This window comes from Manacus candei, unplaced genomic scaffold (genome assembly GCF_025592945.1).
Source record: "Manacus candei isolate 608988 ecotype Guabito, Panama unplaced genomic scaffold, ASM2559294v1 h1tg000079l, whole genome shotgun sequence".
Classification (NCBI taxonomy): Eukaryota; Metazoa; Chordata; class Aves; order Passeriformes; family Pipridae; genus Manacus; species Manacus candei.
The window spans coordinates 706,036-726,261 of record NW_026138127.1 but is presented as its reverse complement, the minus strand read 5'-3'; the positions used below and the strand labels follow the sequence as shown (position 1 = coordinate 726,261).

General features: G+C 39.7%; 1 protein-coding gene across 4 annotated transcripts in view; it reads right to left on the bottom strand.

The window, feature by feature from the left end:
- Positions 1-20,226, bottom strand: part of RASGRF2 (Ras protein specific guanine nucleotide releasing factor 2) — a 128,935-nt gene that overhangs the window by 35,811 nt on the left and 72,898 nt on the right. For 3 of the 4 annotated variants that reach the window (XM_051810837.1, XM_051810834.1, XM_051810835.1), the window contains exons 16-17: positions 19,375-19,503; positions 17,986-18,075 (exon numbers count right to left, since the gene is read on the bottom strand). In XM_051810837.1, coding sequence (XP_051666797.1) covers positions 17,986-18,075; positions 19,375-19,503 — 219 coding nt within the window. The remainder of the gene's footprint in view (positions 1-17,985; positions 18,076-19,374; positions 19,504-20,226) is intronic. The other variant, XM_051810836.1, reaches the window with a different exon arrangement.

Below are 20,226 nucleotides of genomic sequence, written 5' to 3'. Positions count from 1 at the left end.
TTCAGTCAGGGCATAGACCAGTAACAGCTGGAAAGACCTTTCTGTGTGACCAGAACTTTACTTTTTTTTGGCATAAAAGCTGTTTGAGAGCCCGTGTATTATTATAAATAGCAAAGGCAGATTAAAATTCTATTTATTCTGTGATAAACCCATTGGAGGTATTTTAAAGGCTAGTCTTAGTTTTGCACTATTTTCATTAAAGACAATCCAGAAAATCCAAATTGCTGCTCTGCATTTTTGGAAAGATGAGCCAGAAACTGACATCTATTACTGTCAGTTAGATCCCAACCCCCAAAAGTATTTTCTACACTTACGCTAATGGGCATTTTTTAAACTGTGGCATATTACACTGTGGGTGACATCTAAGATTCAATATCAAAGAAAGTTTCACAATGAAGCATTTTCAGGAGTTTCACTGCCTATAAAGAGAAAAATAAAGAAAATCTCTGAGGCTTTTCTGAGTAAAAGGTAACACAGGCAACATTTTTTGTGTGTTAATTTTCTATGCCTTTCACAGTTAACCTATTGTACAAGCAGTTAGGAATACACATTATAAACTGTTCAATTAGTCACTTAATTGCAGCAATGAAAGTCACAATGAAAATTACATATTAAAGCAGCAAAGTCTGTATGAAGGTAACATTAAGGAAAAGAAGTTTCAGTGAGCTAGAAGGAAAAGAGAGAGAAGCCTACAGAGATAGTTTCCAGTTAGCTACAAAAAGAATAAAATGAGGAAAGGAAAAAATTAAAGCCTCCAGAGATCACTTCAGTAAAATTTTATGGTCCTCAGAATTTCATCAATTTTCAAGCAGTAATTAGCTTGTTCCAGAGAACGCGCAACGCATTCATTCTGATCTATATTCCCCGTACTTAATGTTCATGCTTTGAACCTATAAATGGAGATCTCCAGTGGCGTAAGGAAAGAACTCAGGTGAACACAGATGCACATGTGAATTTAACTCCAGGATGGTGATTCCTTGCACATCTTCAGGTGTAAGACTTCAAATAAATCAGCAAAATGCATTTTTTTTCCAAAATAAAACTGGAAATCTACTAACTCCATTCTGATCTCATTCTTAAATACCAAACAACTCAAAAAGATGTTGTTTCCTTCTTCACAAAGCATTTATAATGTATTGTTCTTTACACAAACAAAAATGAATCCAAAAATCCACAAGCAACACTCACTGTCCAAGACTTAAACCTGCAGATTCATGCTGAAGAAAATAATATTTATGACATTTCCTTGTGGAAAGGGAAGGGAGTGGAATACCCACTGTTCTCTGACTCAGAGTCCTCCCATTTGGATGCCTGGCTTTACCTCAAGGTTTTACATCAAGGTTTTACCTCAGGACTTGTTTTGAGTAACAGCAGAACCCAGGTGGGCACCACATTCAGCAGCTTTAGTATCATCTCAAGAGAGTTTGGCTGAAGACAGAGACAATTATGCTGAAGAATAATAGAGTGAGTCTTTGGACCATCCTGAGGCAATTGGATTTTTTCACTAAAACTACAGACAAGAGTCACCATTTTTACCTATTCACTGATATATCAGTGAATAGGTAAAAATACACTTTATAAGTGTAAAGTTATGCATTGATATGTATCGGCAAATCTATTCAAAACTAACATGGCAGCCCCCTTCCAGTCAGTACAGCAACAGCTAAACCCCCAACATTTAAAGCACAGGATTATATCACTCCTGATTCTATGAAATTATGTCATACTATTGACCTAAAGAAAAGTCAGTCAATATTAAAGGTGAAAACAAAAGAAATCTCTAGTTCTGACAGCCACTGAACAGATCTTTTCATTAAACAAAAGCTGAAAACATGTAAGAGAAAAAGTACTCAAGGACTATGAAGACTGGTGTTAATTTCAGGGATTTACAAAACTCAGAGAAAAACACATAAGTATTGTTACTTTTTGGTCTTCTAACTTTCATAAAAAGCTCTAAACAAAATCCTAATAAAAACTTATTGCCTGAGCTGCATTAATGTAGAAGCAGAAACGTGCAAAACCAAGTCCATGGCTAGCACTGGTTTTGGTCCTCGTAACTTTCAAAGCCACATGGATTTTGGGACAGAAACTGCAAAGGGGATGACCATGGAATAGGATCTGGTGAGGCCACTACAGACATTCTTCAAGCAGCATCAGTGGACTTTATTGGTGCCATTTCCCACTGCAAATTCCTCCTAATGGTTCAGTTTACCGCTGCTCCTCCCTCCTCTATCTGCCCACCTAATCCCCTCCTAATACCCATCCAAACAAAAACCTGAGCCATCATGACAACTGCAACAATTCCATGTGCACAGACCACTCATTCATGCACATTTCGAAGAGTGCACAACCTGACTGGTTCTGAAGGTTCACGTCACCACTGATGGATAACCCATGTGCCACCTGCTGCCTACACTGCAAAAGGTGTCCACAGACTGGAGTTGTGAGCCATGGCTCAGGTGTTGATTTGCAAGGAACAAGAGTTCCATCACACTTCTGACAACATCTATGACAACATCCTTCCAAGCAGGTTCCATTAACCTTTTAGTAGTGCTGCATGCACTCTGTTACTCCCCACATACTTTTCCCACCTATTCTGAGGCTAGGAACAGTTTTTAAGTCTGCTTATAAAGTCGCTGGCATAATATTGTTGCTGTCTCTGACTTTCCTTGGAGGCACTTTTAGCTACCTAGGCTATAAATCTGTGTGGTTTGAAACATTACAAAATAAAATCACAGAGTCACAGAATCATTTAGGTTGGTAAAGAGCTCTAAGATCATCAGGCCCAACCACTCCCCCAGCACTGCCAAGGCCACCACTAACCCATGTCCCCAGGTGCCATATCCACAAGGCTTTTAAATCCGGCCAGGGATGGAGACTACCCCTGCCCTGGGCAGCTGTGCCAGGGCTGGACAGCCCTTTTTGTGAAGGAATTTTTCCTGCTATCCAGTCTAAGCCTCCCCTGGCACACCTTGAGGCCATTTCCTCTCATTCTGTCCCCTGTTCTCTGGGAGCAGACCCTGATCCCCCTCCGCCTCCATCCTCCCGCCAAGGGGTTGTAGAGAGTGAAAAGGTCCCCACTGAACCTCTTTTTCTCTAGGTTGAGCTCCCTCAGTCCTCTCCGCTTCATTATAAATCTGAAAGTGCACACTGACAGTAACTAATTAATTTAATTAGGATTCTGGATGGACCTGCCCACATCCAGACCCCACGGTGGAATAATCTGAAGCACTCCATGGTAAATATCCATTCCTCTACTGAAGGAAGCAATCTTTCCACATCAGAAATATCAGCAGTATTTCTAATCATTAATCATCTTAGTGGGCAGTTGCTTCTTGAAACTGCTACTTTCAAGTAATGTTTTTCACCATTATCTCTTGAGATTAATATAAACTGCTTCCACAAATAGTATCTGCACATAATGGTGATGCACAACTTCCACCACAGGCTGTCAAACATGACATTAACCTGCCAGCATTTCTAGTTTCACTGAAATACCTCTTTCAATATTATTTAATCACTCTGTTCACATACTTGTCTTCAGATTATGTGATGCAAAATGCTGTTTCACCTTCACATGTTTTTCTTATGTGCACTTCAATAAAAAACTAATATTTTTATAGCTTCTGCTATCACCAAAGTTTAAAAAAAAGGTGCTGAATAGACATAGATCTCAACACCTGTGGACAAAACCAGATTAAATTATAGCAATACCTTATACATAAGACCAGAGTACATTTCAGTGGTAGATGTTATTATCTGTTCCATTCATAAGGAAAACTGATGCCTCCAGGTAGGATGTGACAATGATTCCACCTTTAGAACTGCTGCACTCGGGACCAGATGCAAACATCTCATCACATGTCAGTGTGAGACAGAGAGCAGACCCTACTGAAAAGCTACTAACAAGTTCCTATAGCAAAATCCTGCCCTGCTTTTTCTTGTTCTACTGGACAAACATGACTCTATCAGCAATCTACATTATCTCACCTTTAAAATCCACCTCACCCAAGAGGAATGTTTGTATTATGTTAAATTTGCACTGGATATTTTAAAGAAACTAAACGCGAGCATTTGCTTTTCTGTTTCACTCAAGATGTCAAAAATTCTCACTCTAGTTACAGCAACTGTATTCTCCGCATTTTGTATTTCTGCATCTAGTGGAAGGTGCCACTGCCCATGGCAGCGGGGTGGAATGGGATGGTCTGTTAAGATTCTTTCCAACCCAATCCATTCTATGAGTCTAAGATTAATACAGCAGCACATGATTCCTGACCACAATAATTAACATGACAAAAATTTTGATGATATATCCATTTTCAAGGGTTTACCTACACAAAAAGAACTCTTTTCACAAGAATTAGTGGTAAGTAGTTTGAAGTCATGAACAGTGACTTCAACAAGTTTCTGGTGTCTTTCTTAGCAAAAAAACCCACTTCGTTTCAGAAATAGATTTGACATGTTAGTTTCAATGAACTACCCTGAAATCGTGCACTGAAGCTGTGCTAGCACTAACATGGGAGAAGACTGCACTCCAGCCTTTGGGGAAGTCCCAGCAAACCCTGGAGTTCCAGAAAGGTGGAAGGAGAACATTCATGGCTCACCAGACAGATAACAAATAATCAAAAAGAGTCTCAAACAGAATTCTCTGTCTTGTGGGATTTTTTTTCTTTCTTCTGATAAATACGCTCAAGGGTTGTAGGCCAGTTTCATGATTCAGCCTGGCTTGAATCCAGAAAACTTAGGCTTGGGAAACATCAGTGCTACTTTCTGACCTGAATAAAGAATAAATACAAACCCCAGGCTTGGAGCAGAACAGTTTTCATCCACAGATTAAAACTGAAAAAGCCTCTCCAATATACACAGGACAAAAAAAAAGCCTTCCCAATATATAAGCAGCCTAAAAAAACTAATCATATATTTTTTTCTTTGACATATCTAAGAAAGTTTGGATGTTTATAGATACCCATCTTTATTGGTCACACATTCTCGAGCAAATAATCGCATTTCATGCATTTTAGATAAGGGACAGAGAGTATCTTAACGTTGATAAGAAACCTAAACTACCAGTGATTCTGCCCTCTTTTTCATTTTTTTAATTATGATATCAGGTTGTCATACATTAGCCAGCTGAAAAATGGCAGAGCTGGAGAAGAAAACCATCATAACTGAGATGAAAAGAAGCATGAAGATGATAAGATCTCATTCACTGCATAAAGTACAGCATATTTGATCAATAACACAATCCTTTCTTTTTTTTTTAGTTATTGTTAAATGATCTTAGAGGTCTTTCCCAAACTAAACCATTCTGTGCTTTTCTATATAAGCAATTTGAGGTTTGAAAGCAGGAGCTATAACATCAAGCCACAATCTTTTGTCTGCCTCAGTTTATAACAGTGGAATATTTAATTTTTCACTTTGTCAGGCTTCAAGTTTGTTTCACAAAGGGGTTATAAACTCATGGAGTCACAAATGACTGTTGAAACCCAGAAGAAGTCCAGAGTACAATGCACTTCAGGCATTTAATTTCACTTTCACTGGTCCTTGGGACATATGAAATCATTTTGTTCTAGGAAATATGCCACTGAAAATCCCTGTTGTAACCACCCACGTCAGAAATAATTCCAAGTATGTATTTGAATCTTCTGCCTAAAGCCTCTGCCACATATACTATCTAACTATCAAATGAAGTCAAGGGATTATAGTCTTATTAAGGTAAATCCCATGGACTCACATGCACCAGCTGATGTACAATAGTGTAACACAGATAGAGTTGTAGTGACTGTGTTTAATATCTGCAAAATATTTAAGGGAAAGGTTGGTGAACTATTTTTACATAACCCTTGCTTTAGGAAGGCTTTTTCTAATCAGAGAAATATAAAGAACATAGCACTGAGACAAAGCAGTCATGTCACGATTATGCGAACTTGAACTAAATCCAGCAGTCTAAAAATATATCAGTCCAGTAAAACAATTTTAGTTTAATGGATGGGAGAAAAAGGCAAGTGGCTATAGAATACTTTTAAGATCAAGAAACTATTTTCTCTCCTCACAGTAACACCAAGGTTGCTCTGACAATGATGATAATCTACGATATTATATGTTTATAGCATGACTACTACAAAGGATGAAATTATTCCTTTTAACCCAAAGAAATATTAAAATCTGAAAATTTGTCATTGAGAAGTCCTAAAAAAAGGGTTACTGCTATAGATATAACTAGCACACACACTTAAGATTTCTGGGGTTTTAATGGAAATATTCTCTCAGGAGACCACATCAGAGTCTCGATCTTGAAAAAGAAATCTTTAAAGATTGCTGAAGACTGAAAACATACTTGCAGTTACAAGTTATACAACTTCTTACTAAAAATCAGTAACTCAGAGTAACAAAACCCAAATAATCTTCATTTCTTTAAGCTAAAATTCAGCAGCAACAGAAGAACATCCTATTCTTTTCTTCTTTTAGCAACAGCAAGGAGAGAGAAAAAGGAGTCAATGTCATCACCAAACTTAATTCTAAATTTTGGTACATCCGTATACATCTTCAAAATTGTATTTCTTTGCACACAAAGAGCCGTTTGTGTGTCCATGCATGTGTAAACTCCCAAGTCCAATTTTTCTAGTGAAATCTCAGGCAAAACCATCCAAATCTTGTGCCTTTTTTTATAGATGTATCTCTAGGAAAGAACAGATCCTGAATTTCAAAGGCTGTTGCTGCCAATTGTGTTTTCAGATTTCACAATGTCATGACAAATGTGCAATGTGACAGCAGAACTTTTTCCTATGACTTATATAAAAGAACTATTGGGAATGACTGGCAAAGAATAAAAGCCTTTTTGAAACAGTCTCTCTTAACAATTATATTGGTGACTCTTTAGTACACCTCAGACACCTTCTTTTTTTACTGCAGCAATGTTTGAATTATCTTCCATGAATAATTACAAAAATGGCAACACTGCATCTGGTATTTCTTTGAATTTATTCATCAGTCAAGTGTGTTTGCCTGTGTTCCTGCTACATCTCCTTGTCTTCAGGGAGCATATAAGCAATTTTTACCTGCTGATGTATTTCTACATTTCAAATGATCCCTGGCTCTTGATTTCCTTAATTACACATCATCTAAAGTCATGACTTGCTCTGCTATCAATATGAAAAGTATAGAAGATCTTTACTGCATAATGCTCACAATTGTTTCAAGAAATATTCAAAGTAAGCTTTCAGACCTTCAAAATGCTTAGTGTTGCCCTACCACAAAGAAAGACTTAAAAGTCAATGTACAGCTAGAAAGAGAAAATTACAAAAAAGTGGCTTTGGGAATTTTTACCTTTAGTTCCTCTGGGTTTTTTAAGTTAAAGGAAGTAGTTTGTGGAATTATTCATGTTATTTTTAATGTTAATAGGAATAAGGGTTAAATGGAAAGGAGGCAATAATTGCAAAGAGCCAAATGTATCATTTTTCAGACCATCTGTGAACGGGTAGTTGACTGTCAGGCAAAACAAAAACTGGCAGGATGCATAACAGGCATCAAAAAATCTCTGAACAAAACGTCCATCTCACAAGCAGCTTCCAGACCATTTAGGACTGGGCCAGAATGGAAGCCTAAACAAATACTGATAATTCAAGCAACAGTTAGGCTCAAGGGGGGTGGGTGAAATTCACCCTATGCACAGCACTGCATCTGCCTGGGATTTAGTGCAATAGGTCAGGAAATACAGACTTCACAAATCTGTAACTCAGGAAATGTCCAGAGAAAATACTTATTTCCTGATTAGCCAGCTCCTCTAACAAACTAGAATAAGACAGTCATTCAAAATCCAGGAATACATAAATATAAGTGGGAGATCATAAACTTTTGCTAAATTGACAAAGATAAAATTGCCATTTTCCCGTTTCTTAACTCCCAGGGCAGAGATCACATGAGACAAACTAACTTTCATTTTCAAGTCACTGTTTTAACTCAAACTTATTGCTCTAAGAAAACTGCAAGGGAAGATTAAATTCATTTTGAACATCACAGTGTTAGCCCTGGTCACCCTGCTTTGGCAACGACACCTGGGCAGCTCCTGATAACACCCCAGCCTCAGGAAGGAATCATGGTTGGGTCTAAACCAGGGGGGTTTGTCACAAAACCTTTTTTCAGTGAAGAACAGTGTCAGCTGTGGAGTAACTCAATAAGTATTTCCCATTTGGAGTTTTTTAATTGAAATGGGAGCGCTAAGGAAGTTCAATGTTCAGGTCTCAATGCTTCTCACACCTCTGTGAAGAAGTGGGTCTGGCAATCTCATAAAAATGTGTTCCCAGTTCCTAACTAGAGCTATTAGTCAAACAAAATTGACAAGTTAAAAAATCTTAGTTGCCCTGCATAAAAGACCAGAGGAGTTTAACAAATCCTACACCAACTCTTTTCTTTCTGGAAACTAAGTATCTTAGATCCCTGACAGAAAGGGGGGACTGGTGAGGGTCAGAACACAAGCAGGATTGATAAGCATGGCATGATTTGATGGCACCCTGCACCTCTGACATGAGGCAGGTGCCCTCAAATTCAATCTTGGAGTTCCATGTGGGAACCCATGACCTGAAGATGCACAGTTAAAATTAGGATCTTCTTCCAAATAGTCTCATCTCAATCATTATTGGGTTATCACCATCACAATTGCTTTATTTTTGGTCTGGATTCAGAATGAGGAAGTTCCACAAAGCTTTTCCAGTACAAGGAATGAGAAGTTATAATCCAGAAAATTACTGGAGTGCAAAATTACTAACAGTGAAGTTTATGGCATTATACTGATTATCAACCAGAAAAAGACACACATTTTCTAGTTTTGCTTAAACACAGATACTTATGTACAAAGTCAGGAGGAAATACACACCTTTCCAAAGGTCAGCATGTAACCACTGATGCAACTGGAAGCATTTAGCTCAGCGCAGAAGTGGATTACATAGTTAGCCATATAATATAGAATCCTGCTTGGTATCACATCAGATATCATTTGCTTGCCTTTCACACAACATTCATCATACCAAGGAAATCTCTCTGCCTGTCCTCTCACAATGAAAAAAAGAAAGCAAAAATCTCCCTTACAAATCTTGCTTCGTTCCAATCTTTACCAAATTCCTTACTAACTCAGCTGCCTACTCTAGAACTTCTGTCTCAGGAATCGTAATGGTGTAATGCCACTGTTCAGAATTACGGAAATACTCACTGAACAGCACATCTGATATCCTTGAATGCAGAACTATATACTCTGTCTGCAGGATGGTGACAACCAAGGAAATACTGCATCTTTTAAAAGCATGAGTGTTTTTACGTGGTTTCCAACTTGGGGACCAACAGGATCCCACTGGGAGGGCATGCCTGCATTATTTTGCACGTGCAGACCCCTCCTGGCACAGCTGCATCCAGCATACAGACCCACCGGCGAGCACACAGGGCCCTGTGTCATTTGGCACGAGTTGCATCGTTCCATTACTCCAATTAGTGCTTCTGCCAGAACAAACAAAACAAAAATATTGTCACACTGGGAGCTGGCAAGTTGTTCAAATGACTGCGGAGCAGTTCCACTGGTCACAACCCAAAATAAGCCAAATAGCTCTCCCTGAAATCTTCTGAAACTTTCTCATTGTAATTTTTATCTTGGAAAATAAGAAGTCAGTCTTAATCAAGATGTGACTGATTTATCAGAATGGAAAGCCCCACACATGACCCACTGTGGCTCTCTATGAAACATGAATTACTACTTTCAGCTAATTTCCATCCCTCTAATATTGTACCAGTAATAAAGCAGGGGTAAAATGTGTCAGACTGAGAGCTCACAGGACCCATCTGGCTCAACTTCAGCACTTATGTAGCTTTCTGCAGATTTGTCATTCTAGAAACTATAGCTGTAATTTACAAAAGTCCATCTATATTTGCTATTGCTGTTACAGTTGGGGTATGTTACAGGTGACAAACTCCTACAGCACCTCCAAGAAGATGAGGACTTTCCATGTTCATTCCAGTGGATCCTGAAGTTGACACTTTCATGAAAGTATTTCCACACTGTTTATCCTCAATTGCATTCAGCTGCTCTAAAATCGAGGTTTGGCAGCTTTTTGTCACAGGAAGTATAGAAAGGGCCTACAGTGTTTCATCCCAGGCAGTGATCAAGAATGCAATAATAGCCAAGTCAAAATAAATCAGACATTTACACTGTAAAAGGCTTACACACTTCCCTTTGTACATCTTTTCCATCACTTATGCATACTGCTAATGCACTAAAAATCAGTGGAAAGTAGCATATGACTAACTTTTTTTAGAAAGTTTTAGATTAAGAAAGGAACTCGATCTCTCCATAGACAGTGACAGGATGACAAGACCATCAATCCAAAATTCACAGGCTCAGTTAAATGCTTTGTCAACAGAGTGAAATAGGCAGTGGGACCATGTGGCAGTGGCAGCAGGAGGTACTTTTGAGGGCCCAGGTGTATTGAACTGCTCTGAAGGAAGATACCAAAGGAAGATACCACTTTAATTTAGCACCTGCAGCAAATGAAGGGAGCAGGGTTTGCACTGACTTCAGGGAGAATCTGCTACAGGTGCGAAGGATGCTCTGATTTCTTCTGCAGGCAGACTGTGACAGCTATGGAAAACCCCATGATGCCACAAAACAGTCTAGTAAACAGTCAGATCAGTTCTGGTAGCCTAAAACCGAGGGCAATTTAGAGTAAGATTGCTTCTTTGTGAAAGAAAGAAGCTTACGTGCTATCCCCACGTAAGAAATGATCGGTAGGCTCTTTGTTTGGGAGATCTTTGGAAATGTGATTTCATAGGGTACCAGCTGCAAAACGCAGAAGCTTTAGGAAAAATTCTCTCTCCTGAACAATACTTAGGTAATAACTCAAGCCAAAGGTAATTTAGCACTAGAGATATGTTCAGTCAGTTAATTGAAAGGGATAGTATAGATCCAATTCATTTTTGTGTAGATGCTTCAAAGCTCCATGCTGTCATTTTAATTGCCCCTTTAAATCACTGAAATTAGAGAGATTAAACCTATCTTTCCTTCCCCTCAGCATGGGGAATTTTTTCCTACTCATATTTGTCAGAGATATTCCCCCAAAGACTCTTTTTTCCCCCTACTTCTTTCTCCCTGTCTCCTCTACCTTTTCTCCCTGTCTCCTCCCCCTCTCACATGTGTTTAAAAACCCAAATGTTTGCACTAAAGAAGCCATGTCCTCCTGCCAATCCCAAGCTCACATTCCACTCTTATCCTCTTCCACAATGTCACCTTGTTCTTGTAAGAAATAGAACATTCTCTACAGTGCAGGTCAACACCCTGGAAGAGCTGGAAGTGGAGGACGAGAAGGAGGAGGAGGAAGGCAGCTTTGAAGCGTGCTGGAAATACAACGTGCTCAGCTAAAATCTGGTGACAGAGCTGTTGAAATACAGATGCTGTGTTCATTAGGGAACAGCTCATTTGTTTAAGTATTTGCTTCTTGTGTAAGATTTATTTTTCATGTTGGGAGGTCTTTGGTCTCCAGCTAGAGCCGAGGAAGAAAAGCTTCTCAAAGTTCTTTTAATCTATCTGTCTCAAGTATTAAAGAAACCACCTAAGATCAGTTTAGTTCTTGAATTCAAGACTTTGTCAAAACAGTCCCCTTGAAGCCCATGTTCAGTAGAACCATTTCAAAATAAAAATACTGATTTTAGAATTAACTATTTTTATTCACGTTGTGTTAGATATTCTTAGCAGACAACAAATTTGTGTGTTTGTTAAGCTTATGTAGGTACTGTTCACAAAAATGGCATTGTTTTTTTAATTTGGCTTCATCCATACAACTATTCAGTGATTTCAAGCAAAGCTTGATCTGTTCTACTCACACAGAACACTTTCATGATTTATGAGTATTAACAAGTATTAGGGCCTGCACAGAGAGCAGTTTCAGTAAATGAACACCAAAAGATATTTTTTCTTTTTTTTTTTTAAATCAGTGCATCTTGCTGATCCTGACACGGTGCTCTCATTCTGTGCACAATAGACTTAAATCAAAAGTTAAGGAGGAAAAAAGACCAAACAATAACACATTTGAAAGAATTGTACAAAAATAAATCAGTGAAATTTCCAAGTTCTACAATCCACAAGCGAAAGAAATAATTTTCCACATAAATTGTTTTTATGCTAGGGTTTGTGTGGGTGCTGTGTAGATTTTATGCTGTGTAGATTTTATGCTGTTTCATAACTCCTGCAACATCTGTAAGATTTCTGCAGCTAAATTACAAGTGATTGGTGAGTGTTTTGGCAGGAGGTTCCTCTCCCACCTTACAAGTCTCACTCCTTTTTTTGACACTGGCTGTGTGACAGACTCTCAGAGAAGAGGAGGAATTCACTCCCCGAGAGAGAGGGCTCGCTGCATCTGGAGCTCCACTCAAGGACTATTCATGGCAAAGCTAAAAGAAGAGATTAGCAGGATATCCGCTAGGATGAGACCATTTACATTACAATTTATGTAGGACTTTTCTGTGTTATAAGACAGATATCAGAGCAGATCTGCCAGAGAACTTCTGTATGGATTTGGGAAGATATCTCTGACTGAAGCAGAAATCAAGAAATCAAGTTTTGCAGAGGTGTATGAACACAGTGTGAAGAAACTAATAAAACCCTTTCCTATGATAGAATCTGTTAGTATTATTATCCTACTTTTATAAATTGGGAAAAGAATGAAGGTGTGCAACAACCTATATGGTGACAGAGCACTTCAGCTGCAGTAAGCCATGAACCATCCAGCCATCCTTCACATCCCTCAGAACAGAAAGGACATGAAAAGACAGATAAAGATATTCTGTTTATCCCTACTGTTCATATTATCATCCATACAGGCTCCAAGCTGTGCACCTGGGGTGCTTTATTTAACTTTCTGTACTTTCACTTCGTAGTTCTTTTTATCTTTATCATGCTGTTAAAATAAACAAAGAATCTTTCTGCTGTGCCTTTTGCATCCAATCTTGTCTATCTCGCATTGGCCTCTTTAGCCACCAACGCGCTTGTAGAAAATTTGGGTAGAGCCCTTCCCAAATCTTCGTTTGCAAAGCCTAGCCATGATGAATACGCAAATTTTTTGGAAGAGAATAGACAAAAACATCTCTAGGATATGTAGAGATTAATAGTTAACCAGACAGATGAACTAAACAATGGACAAATAGTACAGCTTGCCATCATCAAAGCAGTTGATTGTAAAATAACAGAAAATAATGGCAAAAAACCCCAGTAAGTTAGAAAAGAACTGCTGAAGGGCATAAGAACCTGAACCATCCTGATTTAGAGAAAGGTTTCATACACAGTTAACATCCACCACAGTGCTCCTCTGTCTAAAGAGAAGCAAAGCCAAGGTACACTATGGGAGAGCTGTTCAGGGCTTTGCATAATTATCAGTACCTAAGTTGTCATAGCATGGGGACAATTCTAAAATGTTACGGCCAGCACTCTCCACAGAAGATAATTAAATGTTCTTCATGTCTGGTTCTGACAGAGTGTAATTACAGGGCCTTCCTGTGAGTCTGTTAGCCTGCTTGCCTCAGTGCATCCCTGAATAGTCAGAACTGGGAGATGGGAAATTGAGAAGAGCTAAAGGCATCGTATCCCAGGAAAGCAGCATTAAACAACCAGAAGAAAATCCAAAAAAATCCTCCTCAAAATAAACAAAAAACTAAATAAACAAACAAATAAAAAAATTTAAAAGAAATTAAAAAAACCCACCGAAACCAAATTCCTCCCCCCCGCCACCCCTAAAAAAACCCCACAACCCAACAAAATAACACTACCAAAATACAAAACATCCAGAAGGCTTCAGGCAACAGTGAAAACAGAAGACACACAGGTGACTTGTACCTCCTAATACTCTGCCACAGCCTCCAACTCATTTCAAATCCTGGTCCTGTTCTACTTTGCCAGTTTAGTAACCTCAAATGACTCCTATCAGGTAACTGTTCACTTTTGAACCTTCACAATGTCCCTCAGCAGAATCTCACCAGGCTTCTATTCATTACACAAATTCTGGATTTATACTCTGTTACCATAATAGTCTTTTCTGTTCCCTTCCTAATAATTCCTGATGTTTCCTTTACCTTTCTGGCTCTTGCTGAGCACCAAGATCATTTAAGGAAACAACCTATTGTCATCCTCAGAATCTCAGTCCTGAGCCAACCCTTTCAGGTGTAGAGCTCAGACTGTTTTTCTTTGTGTGCATCACTTAGTATTAATCAACACTAAATTTCATCTATTCATATTTTCATATATTCATATTCCATGCAGGAGTATATTAAATGGCACACACCAGAATGTCTGCAGCAGGGAAGCCAAGGACTGACTGAAAAAAAGGAAGAAACCTCACAAATCTCATTCATTGCTCAGAACTGATTCACTGAGTGATCATGCCCATCCTATGAAGTGAATAAGACAGGAGACCACAAGGAAAAAAAAGGCATTATGTAAGAAAAATCTCATAATCATGGTGACATATACATGGGAAATAAATAAAATTATTTGGTTTACTCAAAATTGAACTTCATGACTCTGTAACAAATACCATCTCTATCATGATTAATTGCACTAAGTTACAAAACAGATGATTCAACAGTTCAAACTGTGGTTTGTAGCCTTCAATTTTCATACTGATTACAGGTGGACACCAGATTACTCCAGTTCAGTCTCTTGAGACTACTCACCACACATTTTCTTGTCAAATCTGCTGCATAACCCTCTCACTGTTTTTTACATCACTTAGGAGAATGACCTTGAATGAAGAACTACCTTAAACAGCAACACAAAAAACAGCACATGAATATTAGGGATGTTGTTTTTTCCTTTCACAGCACTCCCATGTTTGATATTCCTCCAAATGACTGCATAATTGTAGATCGTATTTTCTCTCTTTCTTCAGTGTTACGAATATTGAAAAGCTGTGATTTTAACAATACAAAAGCAGTAATTTTTAATTTAATTGGCTCCTAGTGGGAAAAACCCGTATTTTTCACTCTTATTTTGCTTTTCAGACAATTAGTAAACACACTGGAATTAACTCATAAAGCACATTGTGTCAGTGATTCTATGGCAGTGTCTGATTCCAAAGGCAAATAAAAATTACTGAATAATGTCTGCAACAGGTTCATCATCTTGAGTGTGATCACACGGCATGTACAGGACAACCAAATGATCAAGCACAGCAAGGATGGGTTTAAGAAGGGCAGGTCCTGCCTGACCAACCTGATCTCCTTTTATGACCAGGTGACCTGTTTAGTGGGTGAGGGACACACGTGGATGTGTCCACCTGGACTTCAGCAAAGCCTTTGACACTGTCTCCCACAGCATCTGCAAAAGCTGCGGACCATGGCTTGGACAGATGCATCTTCCCAAGTTAAGGACTGTGTGGATGGCCCAGCCCAGACAGTGGTGGGAATGGTGCCACATCCAGCTGGTGTCTGGTCACTCATGGTGTCCCCCAGGGATCAGTGCTGGGCCCAGTCCTGTTCAATGTCTTTACTGATGATCTGAATGAGGGGACTGAGTGCATCCTCAGCAAATCCATGGATGATATCAGGTGGGGTGGGAGTTTTGATGTGCTGGAGGGCAGGAAGGCTTTGCAGAGGGATCTGGACAGGCTGGATCCATGGGCTGAGGCCAACGGGGTGAGGGAAAAGGCCAAGTGCCAGTTCCTGCTCTTGGGTCACAACAATCCCATGGAACACTCCAGCTGGGGAAACAGGGGTTGGAAAGCTGGAAAAGGCCCTGGGGGTGCTGGTGACAGCAGCTGGACATGAGCCCAGGTGTGCCCAGGTGGGTAAGAGGCCAATGGTCCCAGTGCTGTCCCAGCCATGGTGTGTCCCAGGCCCAGGGCAGTGCCCGTCCCTGTGCTGGGCACTGCTGGGGCCACACCTCGAGTGCTGGGGGCAGTTCTGGGCCCCTGTCAGAGACTGAAATGGTTAATGATTTATGCATTCTAAGAGACTTCTGCAGGCTTTTGACTTTCTGATGGGCAACTGGGCCCATGCCCCCTCCTCCATTGCAGAAGATGTCAAGCCCTGAAAAGACGGGAAGAGCCAAGTTTACCACGCCCTCCACATGAACTCCACACCAAAAAGGGGGACACCACCCTATGAAAACAACTCCCCACCTTGGGGGAGGTGCAAAGGATATAGATATTGACTGGTGACTTTGGGGGGTATTTTTTCTTCTCCCCCACCGCCTGCGGATCAAGACCATTGCTTTTTACATCGCTGGATCCAGTGGGCGGTGACTATATTCGTTTTTACCACTCTCATCTTTTCTTTTTTCTTGCTCTCCCTTACTCTTACCCTGTCTTTCTCTCCCCTATGCATTTTTCTCCTCCCCTGAAAGGTTCGCCTTGTTATATGACAGCACCCAAAATGCTAGCATACCTGTTGATACAAAATTGTTAAAATAAACCTTGCCAATATATGTTTTCAGACACCGATTATTTAGTGTCGTTTCACTTTAATCCACCCCAAGGGATTATTGATAAAACCTGGGTTACCCCCCCTCCTTTTTCCTGGGGCGGGTTGTAACAGCCCCTCAGACAAGAAACACATTGAGGGACTGGAGCATGTCCAGGGAAGGTAATGGAGCTGGGAAAGGGTCTGCAGCATCACGAGCAGCCCGGAGACAAGGAGTCTCAGGAGGGACCTTCTCGTTCTCTGCAACTCCCTGACAGGAGGGTGGAGCCAGGGAGCGGTTGGGCTCTGCTCCCAGGGAACAAGGGACAGGACAAGAAGAAACTGCCTCAAGCTGTACCAGGGGAGGTTCAGGTTGGATATTAGGAGGAATTTCTTCTGATTAGACATTGGAAGAGGCTGGCCAGGAAGGTGGTGGAGTCGCCATCCCTGGAGGTGTCCAAGGAACAACTGGTCATGGCACTCAGTGCTCTGGGCTGTGGGACATGGTGGGGATTGGGCACGGGGTGGACTCCATGGGCTGTGAGGGCTTTTCCAACCTCAGTGATTCTGTGATAAAGTTACTAAAACTGAACATTACTGTCTTGTAATCTAAAGATCACAGGAAGTGCACAGGAGTAACAAAAGCACTAATCCATGCTTCTGCAGAAATTATCATGATGCTTTCTCACTTAACAAGCAATGACCACAACTTCAGACACAGTGAGTACAAAATCCACTGACATCTATGGTGATGATATACTGTTTTGCACAGAATTTCAGGAGTAAATTTGAGACTGAGGTCTTCAAAGCAGTTTCTTGTCATTCCAATGGTTACAATGGAAAAGAGACAGGTGTGAATTTACAGTCAGATTGTGCTTTTTCACATATAATCAAAGTGAACTGTGGGTTTGAGCATGTCAAGGCAAAGTGACATTGATTTTGTAGACTTTAAGGAAGTTTTTTATTTGAAACATGACAGGACTTGGTTAGTGGAAGATATCAGTATGTCAAAGGGTACACAGTAAGGCAGCAAACACATTGAAAACTTAAATCAAGTATTTTATGTTGCTTTAAGTACCTCCAATCAGTAGGCTACCATAGCTGCTTTCCAAAGAACATACAGTACACACCCGAAATAATTTTGTTAAGTAAAACTGCTCTTATATATACCAACCTTGGACATAAAAAAGCTCGTTTTCAAAATAAAAATCTTAAATTGTAAGTGAATTAAAAAAAAACAAACAAGGAAGATACTAACTAGAGGTTTAGCAGACCACAAATACACCAAATATTAACCTTTCAGTAGTAGGCTGTGCTAGAAATATTAAGGACAAATTATAAGAATTCAACTAATAGGGTTGGAAAGGACCCTAAAGATCATCTTATTCCAACTCCACTGCCATGGGCAGGGACATGTTCCACTAGACCAGGTTGCTCCAAGCCCCATCCAACCTGAGCATGTATTCTTCAGAACATAACAGGTAAGTTCTTGAGAAATCTTTAGCTTTAGAGAACGCAGGTATCTCACTGTTAGTCTCTTGCACAGCACACTTCTCTCACCTGGTGGGCTCCCGTGCCCTGCTGCAGCCGTAGCAATAGCAAAAGCAGAAGCAGGAGAAACTGAGCAGTGGCTGTTATCAGCAGCTTGCACTGTAAATGGAAAAGACAGGGAAAAGTTAAATTCCACATACTCTTCATTAAACAACAGTAAGATTTAAAATCTTCACTAACATTTATACTTCATGAACACTTTCTGCTTTCACTGTCAGATGACTTTATGTTAAAGACAATAAAAGTATCATATTTGTGGTTTAAGTTTTTTTTCCAGGTCACTATGATTAATGCTGCTATAGAAACACTAAGACACTGCTGAGATGAGAAACAGGTATTTAAACCAAACAGAAAAAGAAAAGAACAAAACACACACACAAAACAAAAACAGCAACAACAAAAATCAAAAAACAATAGAGTAGAAAATGAACCTAAACAAAAAGTCATGTCAGAGAACTAAGCATATTAACCAGCTTCTGACAAGTAGATTCACATGTGTTTTCATTGCTTCCCTGGATGAGTAGAGTTTTTCAGAATTTAACAAACTTCTTTCCAGAGGGAGTAGAAAACATTGTCTCTGACTAGTACTCAGATAATACAACACTGTTGCCCACAGTTTCTAACTCCAGAATCTTGCCATCTCACCACAAACAGACTCAATCACAGAAAATTGCTATTGATTTTAATCTAAAGTGTCTCAGCAACTTACTAACAGGTGAGAAGCCTCTGCTCTGGTTTTGTTTTAGTCCCAGGTACAAAATACTTGCCCAGAAACTTGGCTCAGGAGCTGGCAGCATTTTAAATGGACACAGCTCCCAGCTCTGCTAATGATTTCAGAGAGCCACGTGAGAGCTATTTGAGGAGCTCCACCTCTAGCTTTTTCCTCTTCAATTGAGCAGTTTATTCAAATTTTGGATTGAATAATATGACACCATCTGTAAATGTTCAGTGCTATACAAAGAAACTGACACTGTCACTCCCCATTGACAACAATGGGTGTTGTGTGTTTCGTGATTACAGATGGTGCCGAAAATATGCCCCCTTAGTAGCTGAAAAAAATCTGTCGAAGACAGTCTTAAGAGTTCTGTGAGAACAGGACTGATCCAGTATTAGTCCTGAACCGAAGCACATCCTGCTCGAGCTAGTTAAGAACACTGAGTCATACTGAAGTCCCAATATGCTTCCAAGTCTCATTATTGATACTCAAATTTAACAGGCATACTTCACATTTTAATGGCTTTTTTAATATTATTATTAATAGCTGAGAAATAAAGAAAATACAAGCAAAACAGATTATTCAAATATTATTACTGCTTTCTAATATCCTGCAAAGGTTACAGCCACAGTGATTTAACTCTCTAAAGTGACTGACAGAGCCGAGGCACATCAGTTTCTCACCTCCTGGCTGGCGGTAGCGGAGGTGACGTGGTGTCGAAGGGGATCTGCATGGCGAAAGCTCTGTGGTGTCCACTACTGAAGTGCTCTCAGGGATAGTCCTGTCCACTGACACAGAATCCAGAACTGCTGCTTTAAAAGAGAATTAAATGTCAATACTGGTGTGATCATGCAAAATTTGGGTTTATAGTTGTTCTAAACAGTGCAGCTTCTTGAACTTGCCAAGAAATTTTTCCATTAGCTCAGCAATAATTATCCTCTGAATAGAGTTAAAGGAGCAGGAAAGTTTTGTACCAATGACACAGACACGCAAAATCTCATAAATAAAGAACCAGGTGAAAACCAGCGAGGTGTCAGTTTTAAAAATAGGAGAATATGCACTGATGTTCACATGTCATAAGGATACTTGAACTCATAGATTTTGTATGAGCTAGAGAAAATAATCCTTGTTGGATAACTGTGTAATCAAAATCTGTCCAATAAAACGGCCAAACTGCACTGGAGAGCAGACTACTCCATGGGGGATTTGTTCTGTCAGAAGAATAAAAAAGGAATGGAAGAAATGCTACTTCCGAAATGAGGGAAAACAAGCCAATAAAACATATCCTTCTTTTGATATGAATGACAACTCTGCCTGCAGCATGAGTTTTGTGTATATAAAAATAAACAAAAACTTTGGAAAAATAAAAACTTTGAAAGGACGCAACTGTGAAAGGGGGAGAAGAAGTGGGAATTCCAGCATGCAAATGGACAACATTCAGGGAGAACAACAATCACCATAATAATATGTCCTGTGGAACAGAATTTGTGCAGTTGTACTGGATTTGGAGGAACTCGTAGTTGTCTTCTTGGAAC